Here is a 12,308-nt window from a genome sequence, read left to right as displayed (position 1 = left end):
GTGTAGAGCTGTTGTTCACACAGTGGGCTTTGCAAAAAATGCTAATAATTAATATTTTACAACATGTATTTCCAATCCATATGAAACTCTGGTTAATGTTTAATAAACTTTATGTACTAAAACAGCTATTAAAAAAAATCTATCAGACAGGGGTTTGTGTTCCAATTTGTGTCAGGTTAGGGGTACTTAAATGTAGGAACCACTGCTATAGACATTAACATCATGAGATTACTGTGTTATAGTGTCGTTCATGCATTCACTTAGAGAGCAGGGAAGTTGTGTAGATAAGCATTTTGTAGAACAGTAACTTACACATGATAAAATGGTGACAAAACTGTTGTAAATAATATGCGTAACATTTTAAATCAAGAGTTGGCTTATTTAAATAAGTAACGTTACCCTTTAGCATTAAGCTAACTATCACTTATACAATGCTACATAAACCGAAAATCTGATGTAAACCAACTCCTTCAAGTACGTAATTTTACTTACCACTAACGGGAGGTTCATTTGTCTCCATTGTATCCGAATGGGCGATGATATGCAGAGAGAGAGCATCAACCGTCAACCGTCAACCGCACCGTCAGACCAGCCGCCGCCGTGTGTTCAAAATGAACCACCCTCGCGTGACCGTGCCAAGGTCTCGCGTTGATCGCTGCCAGGCATCCTGTGTCATGATGGGCATGATGACCTGCCCTACGCTCCCTTTGATTGGCGTATCCTGATATTTTACCTACTCCTAGCAAATCAACGATCTCAGGGCTAAAAACAAACTTTAAACTTCCTGGGTAAAATGGTTTGTAGCGGGCATTGCCTTTTTTTGTTGGTTATTTTTTGGCGGGCATGCCTTGGCTTTCCACAGCATGGTAAACAGACTGTCAAACCAGCTCCTGTAATGATACAAAAATGCCGAAAAGAAAAGTTGTGACACCTGACACAACAGAAAGAGACTGACTGCGGAGAAATGTTACTACACAGACTATGACGAGATGGAAAAAAAGGTATGTGCGCTCCCTGCAGCTCACAAGTGATGTTGACGTTACATTTATCGTTACTAGTTACTGTCCGTTGTTTCATTAGGAAAATCAACAGAGCTCTGAGTGACAGCGGTAAGCACACGACGCAACAACATGTTAAGTGCAATTTATTTATTGTCCTCTCTGTTTTATCAGCTCATGTAAAGTGAAATGCCCACCACACTATAATAATTGAATCCCGAGTCAAGTTATGTGTATCAAATTAACACTTAAGCTCACATTTGAGCTTAAGTGTTAATTTGATTACAAAAGCATGAAAAGTATGAAACTTTGTACACTTATGGATAATCAATTATGTTTTGATGGACACAAATTACACTGGCAGGCTATATATGTAACATAATCCATTATGTTTGCCACATAAATGTTGAATACTGTGCATTTGTTGTTGGAAATCGCTTAATATTTCTGCAGAACAAGTTATCCAACATTTTACTTGAGTAAATGTAAACTGTTTACTCGAAGAAGAAAATGAACTGTTTTTAACTTATAAACAAAACACTATGTTATTGTGAAGTTCAAAAACAACTAATCAACAATATGGAAAGGGAGAAAAACTGTATTGGGAGCTGTGTGAAAATATGTCTCAAACAAGTTCTTGATATACCATTTTAAGGAAAGTGATGAAGATAATACCCAGAGAGAAGAGCAGAGACCAGGGGTCCGTTTCACAAAGCAGGTTTAGTGGAAACTCTGAGTCTGTTAACCCTGAAATGAGGGAAACTCTGAGTTTTCCGTTTCACAAAGGGAGGTAACTCAAACCAGAGAAAGAGGGGTAACTCTAGCCTGTTTCACAGAGAGAGGTAACTTAAGCTCTCGGTCAGTTACCATGGTAACATACTCTATGAACCTAACCTGGTCGGGACCAGGTTTTTCTCAACAAACCTCGAGTTTCTCTCTGTCTCCGCCCTCTTTCAGCCACGCACGGTATTTGATTTCCTCATTCATTCAGTCAGCAGGCTAGTTTTGGCGTAATATAGTTCTGCCGTCTGCTTTTTGAGAAAATCACTGCAAAAATCAGTCAGTAGGCCTACATTAGGAGTTATATTAGGTGGCGACTATTTTCACTACCATGGCGTGTCCTTTTGATAATGATCCCGTGGATGAAGGTGCAGCATTACTGCGCAGAGAATTAAATATTCGTCGGGAGATGATTATCAGACCGCGCATAGATGTTCTTGCATTCCCAGACAATTATCTTTTTGAGCCGTACCGTTTCACGTCACAGTCCATCATTTACATACACAACCTAATCCGTCCTTACATTTCCAACATTACCAACCGAAGTCATGCTCTCACATCCCAGCAGATATTGTGTGTTGTGCTGCGTTTTATTTTTTTATTTTTATTTTTTTTGAATAGGGAGTTTTTTTATACAACGTCGGAGATGCAGAGCACTTGAGCAAGGCAACTGTATGCAGAGCGGTCAGAAAAGTGTGCCTCGCCCTAAAACGCCCAGTGGGGTGAAAAACGTAGCCCTCCTCTTCCCCGTTGCCATGGTGACTCGTCGAATCGAGGCTCCATTGATGCTGTCTTTTTATACTTGTGGCGCACGCGCTTAACTCCAGGTGAAACTACTCCGAGTTGATCAAACTAACTCAAATCAGCTGTTCTGGAACCGAAAACTCAGAGTTTCCTATCTCAGAGTAGATCAACTCAGAGTTCAAGGTTAGACTCAGAGTTTGTTGAACCTGCTTTGTGAAACGGACCCCAGGACCTCTCACAGTACCACACCAGGTGAGAAAAAAATACAGAATTATTATACAGCCTCCCCTCTCTCACACAGTCAAACTACTGCCATTCTCTATGTCCCTCCATCATTCTTTTTAGAGATGCACCAATTCACGTGTTTTGGTTCAGATCTGATTCTGACATTAGCACTCTTTTTATTTTGAATAATATTGTTATTAACATCAACTTTACTGTTGTTGTTGGTGTTATGTGTATGATTACATATTAATTTACGTAATCTTTTTTCTCCTGGCTTTTAAAATCTGCATATAGGCGACCAGACTATAAGTTACAGTTGTTCCTTCATTCTTATGTTGTTCTGTGCGCACCAAGTCTCCCCTACACTGCTACATCACAGTATAGTAGAGAGAGATGTACAGTTCACAGATGTCTTCACATGAGCTTGGCTTCTCTTCAGCCGCCCATAGTGGCTCGGTGCCATCAGTCCAATATTCATTCCATGAATTTGGTCACTGTTAAATCGGTTCAGTCCCATCTCTAATTCTTTTATTTATACAATAAATGATGGACTTGTGTTCCTCTCAGGAAAGTGAAGATACCCCCTAGGTGAGACAAAACTACAATATTAGACCAGTCTACCTCTGTTGCTCACTCTTGCAGTCAAATTACAACTATTATCTCTGTTGTTTCTTTGTGTCATTCTTAGGAAAGTGATGAAGATGATGGCCAGAGAGAAGAGGAGAGAGCAGAACCTCTCACTGTGCCACAGGTGACAAAACTACAGTGTCATATAATCTGCTCCACCGCTATCCCTCTCTTTCACTTTAATGAGTTGTTCATTACTGTCTTTTTCAGGAAAACAATGAAGATGGAAGCCAAAGACAAGAACAGAGAGCAGAATCTTTCACAATGGTGCAGGTGAGACAACACTTAAGCATTCACATGTGAGTTTGATTACATTTTTTTTAACATTAGATTCATTTGCCATTTGACTAACTGTAACATATTCTGCAGTTCATTGACGTGTACACTTTCCATCCATCAGCTTCTTTTTTCTTTCTCATGTGTTGTAGCTTCTGTTTATTTTCCATGCCAAGTGCAGTCTGCCAAAACAAGGCTATGAGTAAAACAAGTGAAACCTGATCAGTTTCATTGCAGTGCTTCTTTTTCTATCATTTAGGACAATGTCCCTCAAGAGGTAGATGATGTCCACTACTCCCATGGACGAACGGAAGGGCAAAGCATCATCTCGATTCTCTCCTTTGCATTGATACACAACACAACAGGTGTATTAATGGAAGACCTGCTGAAACTGCTCAAATTGCATTCTGCTCGGACTAGTGCAGTTCCAACAAGCAAGTATTTTCTGGAGAAACCATTAGCTGATATTACACATCAGTTTGAAGGACACCATTACTGTGAAGTTTGTACAGCTCAATTGTTTGTCGGTTACTGAATACGTATTACTGTAAATGATTGAGTGTCAACTAATTGTGAAGATGGAGTTACTGATTTTGGGTTTCTGAGCAGAAAATGAAATATTTGTCCAAACAATTACTACTGTACAGTACTGTACTGATCAAATGTAATCTGCTGATCTCGTGCAAAATTAAAAGAAAAGAAGAAGAATGGAATGAATATTATTGGATATAATTGCTCATACAATGTTACACAATATTAGCACAAAAAAAAGAGAAAGAAAACAGTCATTATGAGTTGAAAACCTGCTTTTAGTCAATCATGCGTTTCCCTGTAATTTCATTGTCAAATCATGTTGTTTATTTTAACGTCTCAGATTTTTGTAGTAAAATTTGTAAGTATTTTCTATAATATTTGCAACAGTTTAGTTTCATTGATGATTGCCCAACTTATATAGGTTTGATATTACATTTTCCCACTAAGGATACTGTATGCAACATCACTGTCATATATTGAGAACAATATATGACATATATATATAAATACCCAAATCGTACAAGTTCAATTTTGTTCAAATTTACTAAGGATCTTATATCTGGTTTCACTGTTGTATGCTTTACACACAAGTTTCAGACAAAGGAGATACAAATTTTATAAGATTTATCTATATCTTTTCCATATGGGTTCACAGTCACCTGACCTCAGCCACAGTCAACATTTATGAGGGCACTTGAAGACTGAAGGGCCAAACATTCTGTGACATCACATGAAGCTTTGTGAACACTGTCAGATCATGCTGGGATAACATGAGTCAGCAGGTTTTACACTAACTTGTGGAGTCCATGCAGCCCAAGTGCATGCTGTCATTACAGCAAAAGGGGGACAAACGAAATTTGAAGATATTCTGACAGTCATGGACATTTTTCATAGTTTCTACTTTTTAATGTGATATTTATGGAGGACCAGTAATACAGCATTTAACTAACTGCATGCTTAGTAGGGATGTAACGATACACTCAACTCACAATTCGATACGGTTCACGATTTTTTGTTCACGATACGATTTTCTGACAATTTTTTTTTTTAATCAAAATGAGGTACAGACAAATTATGACCAAATAAAATGATCTTTTATTTGTAGGAAAAAAATCTTGAGGTGCTTTCTTTACAGAAACTCTGTTAAAAAAAAAAAAAAAAAAAAAAAGTGCAACTAAATGGTCACCACATGAGCTCTTACCTCCTGGTAGAGTTTTGGCACCACCACCTGGCTGAAGTGCTGTCATGACAGGATGCGGTATCTTGGCTCCAGCGTGTTCATCAACAGCCGAAAGCCCTCATTTTCAACGACTGAAAATGGCCTCAAATCTTTTCCAATAAAATAACCAATTGCCCTGGTAATTCCTTGCGCTCTTGCGTTGTTATGGGGGAGAGGAGATGCAAAGCCTCTCGTCAGGGTGGTTCGTCAATTTTCGCTCAGGAGGTGGCGTAACATTACTTTGCTTCTCACTGTGGTGGCAGCTAATATGCTGCTGCGTGTTGCTCGTTAGGATATGTTAGCAGTCTCCAAAAGCAGAATCCAAAATGCCGCCACACAGGTGATTTTGAAAGTTGTTGCCTACCGTCGCCATGTCTTCCCTCGTTCTGTACCCCGTACCTACGTAGTGACGTAAGTCACGTGACTTGCCGTCTGACGTTGAACAAATGAATCACCAACCAGTGACTTTTTTTTAAGATAACGGAACCCATTTCTAAAACAAACAAAAAAAAAAGAACGTATCCTTCTTCTCTCGCATTCGCGATTCATTTTTTCTGTCAACCGGTGCGAATCGTCACGCATTTGTACCGATTTTTAATCGTGTCACGATGCAACGTTACATCCCTAATGCTTAGTAATAAAACATTTAACTAACTGTACAATAAATATAGGCATTAATAAATTAGTTTACAAATAAATTAATTGTACAATATAAATAATGTATTAATCTATTTATAAATAGGCTAAATTACAAAGTTATTCATTATTTGATATTTTAATGGGCAATAAAACGAGGAATTATAAATAGAATTTACAGGTGAAATATTAATCCATCAATAAATAGTTCAAATTAAAAAGGGATTCACAAAAACTTTTACCAGTCATTAAGTATATCATTTAAAAACACATTACTGAATTCATGAATAAATAATGGAATTTAAAAATCTATTTGAAAATGCAGTTTAAAAAGACAAATAAATAGCTGGATTCACAAATTGAATTAAGAATACATATTTTAATCAGGCATTTAAGAGGGTGATTCCTTTTTCTACCTGCATTTCCATTTACCTGCTGCTTTTCCTTTATTTATGTCTATTAATTAAGAGATTAATACATTAATTTGTAAACTAATTTATTAATGCCTATATTTATTGTACATTTAGTTAAATGCTTTATTACTATTCCGTGACACTTGTGGCCTCCATAATTATTATCATTTCAAATGAAAAAGAATCATTACATTTAAAACAAATGCAAAATAAAAGTTTTTATAATAGTGGCATCAGACTTTTTGACCCAACTGTATAATTAACAAAACTATTGCCAACATAGGCCTACATGCGCCCGTGAAGACACACACACACACACACACACTATCTCAACCATCTATTCCCGTACCCACATTCGGACGTGCAAAGGTTTCATCACAGTTAACGTTTTGTTCTTTCAGTGCTTTTCCTTCTCACGTTTAGAGGGCAAAGGGAAAAAGGCAACATCCGTGAACCTATCTGCCAACTAGAGTCAGAGTGATTTCCTCAGGAGTGCTCTGTAACAATTACTGGATGGACTTAAAAGGCCCTGAGAGCTGACTAACCTAAGAATAACCCCATTTAGAGCAATTTATTGTGGTGGGAGGGAGGATCAGACTGGAAGGATGTTAAAATGTTTTGATTTGTCCCTTTCACCTCCCTGTCCGTGACCAGTCGTCATCTTTATTTTCAACCTTATTTATGTTTTTGTCACAACTCCAATTACTCCAGTTCTTGCCAGTGTTTTGCAGGGATTTTCATGTGGTTACTGCAAGGGTTGGCCGAGTAGCCAGACACATGGAAATGGAGTCACAGGCAAGGTTCAGCAGTCCAAGTGTATTTTATTTTACAGCAGTGGAGTCCTGTGCAGTTTACAGGGAAACACAGAGAATGGTTGGCCAAAATGAAGAAAAACAAACAAACAACACTAAATAAACAATTTTACCAAAAAATAGGAAAATAAAATAAATAAATAATACAAATAAATGACTTGGAGAAAAAGAACTCTAACTGGCTATTTCCTTCTGTCCTTCTGTTCCTTCTGTACTGCTGTGAATTTCTCCCAAGGGGGATCAATAAAGGAACATCTTATCTTTTCTGTCCGCAAAATGGCTGTTTGAGGACAGCCAGAGCTGTACGATAAGACATCTACTTGTACCGAGACAGGAGAAAAAAAGGAGCTGCAGTGGAGGGAAGTGAGAAGGTGAGTGAGAAGGTCAGAACACCTGGTAAGTTTTGGAAATATGTCTCAGCACAGCATAGCTCTGAGCGATCCGAACTCCATTCAGGGAGCAAGCATTTTTTTCTAAAGTGAATGAATTCAGGCTTTTTACAAGGCAGCATTATGATGTTGTTACTTCAGCGTCCTTCTGATCCATTTATTGCAGTCAGATCACAGAGACATCTCTTTGTTTTGGGTTCATACTGATGTGGTAAGACAGATTCATTCAGTCTACGTCTACTTGCTGGTCACAGTTACTGAAATGAGCTATTTGTAATTTCCAGCCACCTGCTTCAAATGAATAGGGGGCAGTATTTCCCCATTTCTCAATGTTTAGTTCAAACCCTTTTTGGCATTTATCTTAAATATTTAATTTGTTTCTATGCAAATTCATTATTGCAATTTGTTGAAATTAAATTACTTCTATGTATATATTTATTAACCCATATATTCACAATTAATAATAATAGTACACCCCAAATACATAAATAAATAAATTATATATATATATATATATATATATATATATACACACACACACACACACACACACACACACACATTCATATGTATACACATACAGAAAAATAATGAGAGCGTTGTAACATTCCCTCATTTTGTCACTCATCCCTAAAATCCCTTCCAAACTCCATCTCCGTCCTCGTTCATATATCCTACTTCGTAATTCATTCTGCTCTACATTATGTTTGCTACATTTCATGACAACATGTTCAACATTTTCAACAACCTTACAAACATCGCATTTATCTGAGACACACTCTGCCATTAAATAAAGACTTGATTTTAATCCTGTATGTCCGAGTCTTAGCCTTGAAATAATCACTTCCTCTCTTCTGCACTTCCCTTTAAAATCTTTCATGTTAATTGATTTCTGAATGCTGTAGTAGTGTCTTCCTGTTTCGTCTGCATCCCACCTCTTCTGCCACGAATCCCTTGCCGCCTTCCTTTTTAATGATTTGGCTTCACCTTTACCAAAGGGGACTTTCATTATATCATCATCATTTAATTTCAATGCTCTTTTAGCAGCCTTGTCTGCTTTCTCATTACCCTCTACACCAACATGAGCAGGAACCCAACAAAACTGCACATTAATTCCAAGTCTTTGTAGTCACAGCATTATCATATATTCCATCAATAGATCCTCTCGTACTGTGTCTTTGAATTCAAGCCTTCCAGAGCTGCTTTTGAATCTGAGTAAATGACAGTTCCCTCAGGCCTAACCTCCTCTATCCATTGCATTCCTAGAATTAGGCTGCTGTTCTGTAAACACAAATAATCTATTAATTATTTCGCATATCACTAAATCAAACTCTGGTATGAACACTTTGTAACGCCCGCCAATGTAATTATGTCCACAAACGTAATAAACCACAAACATAATTAAAATCTGCAGCATTTAATGTAATAACTTCCCACAAATGTAATACATTTTCCACAAACGTAATAGCCGCTGCCTACTACATCTGTTGTGTGATAGCGGAGCGGAGAGTCAGCAGCTGGATTTTGCACCCACGGTCAGTAGTATTAGTAGGTGTATAGCAAACAAACAAACAAACAACAACCACAACGACCATTATTCATTGTATTATTACATTTGTGGGAAGTTATTACAATAAAGATTTTCACTTCCCCGCAAACGTACTAAATCCCTGCAAACAGTGGCGGAGCCAGAAATGTTTCATTGGGGTGGCCAGGCTGAGACCATTACTTAAATAGGGGTGGCAATATGTAGATACCAGAAGCATCTAGATGGCTGTTTCAATATTATATTTTTACTTATAAATTTTTTTCAATGTGAATTTGGGAAACAGTGGGCCTGCCACCATTCAGATTGTTTTTTTTTAAATATATTTTTTGGCTTTTTATGCCTTTATTGATAGCACAAGGTAAAGAGAGACAGGAAAGGGGGAGGCAGAGAGAGGGGGAATGACATGCAGGAAAGAGCTGCCCGATGCGGGATTTGAACCGGAGCCGCCTTCGGTGAGGACTATAGCCTCTACATGGGGCGGCTGCTCTGCACTGCGCCACTCGCCGCCCCCAGATCAATTAGATTGTTAACAGGAAATCTCCACAAATGTAAATATTAGGCTAATAAACTTCATTAATCAGCTTGTTCCCACTGTCCTAGATTGATACATTCAATTTCTTCTTTTAGTGTCTTGTTTCCCCAAGAACAAAATCTGTGCAAGTCAAGAAGTCAGAAATAAATGTACTTTTATTTATATATTAAAGATGATGTAGATTAAAATGTTAAATTATTTAATGTTAAATTAAAATAAAATGTCTACAAGCATAACAATAAACAGCGTCTTTAGACTTCGAGTTGGGAGTATTCGATCCATGTGTGTTGGGTATACCATGAGGCATTGAAACTTGTTTGTCTGTCCCCAGAGACTGTCCTCGGGGAAAACTTTTAGGGATGGCTGGACAGGTGCATCGGCCCTTGATCTGGAGATGTCTCAAACAAGAAAAAACACTATAAGCCATCATAACCATGTGCTCAAACATTTTTATAGATCAATGTCTAATATGTATGATGATGATGCAAACTGCCAAAAAAAAAAACACGAGAAGAAAAGCAGAGTGCCAACAGAGCAAGAGAAAAGTCTTAGCATGTGTGTCTGTTGTTTGAGTCTGAGCGCGAGTCTGTGAGTGTGGATCTGTGAATGTAAGGGTCTGTGTGATAGTGCCATTTAAGATCACTTTTACTTAGTTTGTAAAAAACATGTTAAGAACAAATTTTAATATTGAAACTAATCCTTTTCACAGTTAGTTTTATGTTACTCCATGGGCCGTTGTTAAAACTATTACTAATGTAATACAATACTGCTAAAAAAAAAAAAAATTTTATTACTTTAACAGCTCAGGAATGTTCAACGCAGCAAACTTTTATTTGTGCACTTTTCTGCAGAAATGGAAATTAAAAATGCTGATTCATCAATTAATATATTTATGGCAAGGCAAGGCGATTTTATTTGTATAGCCCATTTTTACAAACAGTTTGTCACAAAGGGCTTTACATAGTAACATAACAACATCCTCTACCCTTAGACCCTCACATTGACTGAGGAAAAACTCCAGAAACCCTTTTAACAGGGAAACATTGGAGAAACCTCAGGGTGAGCAACAGAGGAGGGATCCCTCACCCAGGACAGGCAGACATGCAATGGATGTTGTACACAGACAGAAAACAATTTACAACACATAAGAACATGAAAGCATAAAAAATCCACAGATTAATAGATTATTAGAATAATCATTAGTTGGAGTTCTAATTTATATACCTGTAGGAGGCCCTGTCACCCCAGGGTTGTTCACCCTCTCCTGCTGTGGGTCTGGTCTGTTGACACCTGTCAGTTGAACCACACACAATAAAATATTAATAGGAGGATTTGGTCATGTCGGGTTTAAATTATACTATACTATTACCAAGCATTGTTACTTAGAATGTGATGATTAATTGCAATACATAAAGTAAACAGTAGCTGTGGGTATACCTACCTTGTGATGAGCCCTGCATGGGTTCTGTGGTGAGTGTCTGAAACACAAATGTTGAAACTGTCAGTAAGTCTTAATGATTTCATGAAGCATCATTACATATAACATTATAGATGATACAAAAGGCAGAAACGGCAGGCAGTCACAGTGTGCTGTAACGTTAGCTACCTGTGGATCTGTGTTCTTCCCTGCAGACTTCATTTTCATCCTGTTCCTGTCTGTCCTCACCACTGTCCCTCCTTTCAACTTTCCCTGTCTTTCTACTGAAGTAGCAGGTAATCTTTCTTTTCATTTTGCCTGACAGGTAAGGAGAGCAGCAAAATACATTAAGTTACCACACGACTATCGTTATCTGAGTGTGTATGCTCATGCATGCTGCTGCAGAGAGTAGCAGCATGCATTGCAAGTCACTATTAAAAGATATTGTAGTGTGCTGAATGTGTGGGGAAAAAACATTGCAGCTGGTGGTTAATCAATGGTATAATGATGTCTAATTTTTTAAGTGCAAAAGACTTGTCTTAAAAATCACGAAATACACACGATATAATGTAACGTAAATGAGGGCAGTCAGAGCAGACTCTCCATTCGCTAACGTACCACAAGGAGACTAACTTTTACCAGTCAGATGTATGTGTCTGAAATGCTTCAGAACTGAAGTAAAGTCACAGTCAACAAGTAAGAAAACTCGACCAGAACCGACCAAAGTGATCATAGAAAACTTACCTCCAAACGTGTCCTTGCTTGGCGACAGCGTATCATAACAGACTGGCTGCTCCTGCTCTGCTGTGCTCCCGCTTTCTGTGGCTCCCGCGGAGAGTTTGTTGTGTGTTGCGGTCGGGCGGAACTAAAGTTCCGTCTTTTTTTGTTTTTTTGGTCAAATTATGCCCCAGCCATGGGGGTGGCGGGCGTTACACACTCGTGTTCCACTCACTGGCTCTTTGTATCCATCAGTGAATATTGGTATGAAGTTATGATAATTCTTTTGCAAATACTTTTTGACCAAGAATGCAATATTATCCTAATTTATTTTAATTTATTCACGCTTCTGGTCCACAAGTTGTAAGTCTACATTGGGCACTGGAAATGTCCATGGAGGAACATTACCCCAAACAACATCTGGCCCATACTCTAACCTA

General features: G+C 38.0%; 2 protein-coding genes across 2 annotated transcripts; one reads left to right on the top strand and one right to left on the bottom strand.

Annotated features, from left to right (window-relative positions):
- Nucleotides 1-1,000: 1,000 nt before the first annotated feature.
- LOC311270584 (uncharacterized protein) lies at nt 1,001-4,185 on the top strand (the record flags this gene model as incomplete). The annotated part of the gene is made up of 6 exons (XM_084375541.1): nt 1,001-1,132; nt 1,654-1,697; nt 2,753-2,774; nt 3,436-3,498; nt 3,585-3,647; nt 3,910-4,185. Exons 1-6 carry the CDS (start codon nt 1,004-1,006, stop codon nt 4,183-4,185), a joined length of 597 nt encoding a protein of 198 aa, XP_084231667.1. The 5' UTR covers nt 1,001-1,003.
- Nucleotides 4,186-9,825: 5,640 nt separating this feature from the next.
- LOC311270582 (uncharacterized protein) lies at nt 9,826-11,963 on the bottom strand (the record flags this gene model as incomplete). Its single annotated transcript, XM_084375539.1, has 6 exons — nt 11,896-11,963; nt 11,341-11,469; nt 11,176-11,212; nt 10,959-11,024; nt 9,963-10,132; nt 9,826-9,854 (listed from the first exon to the last, which is right to left on the bottom strand). The coding sequence occupies exons 2-6, from the start codon at nt 11,462-11,464 to the stop codon at nt 9,826-9,828; spliced, it is 426 nt and encodes a 141-aa protein (XP_084231665.1). The 5' UTR covers nt 11,465-11,469; nt 11,896-11,963.
- Between the last annotated feature and the right edge of the window lie 345 nt (nt 11,964-12,308).

The sequence above is a fragment of the Pagrus pagrus genome (assembly GCF_965226575.1).
Source record: "Pagrus pagrus genome assembly, chromosome: 15".
In the NCBI taxonomy this organism is placed as follows: Eukaryota; Metazoa; Chordata; class Actinopteri; order Spariformes; family Sparidae; genus Pagrus; species Pagrus pagrus.
Note: the sequence above shows the minus strand (reverse complement) of the source record. Positions and strands in the feature narration are given on the sequence as shown.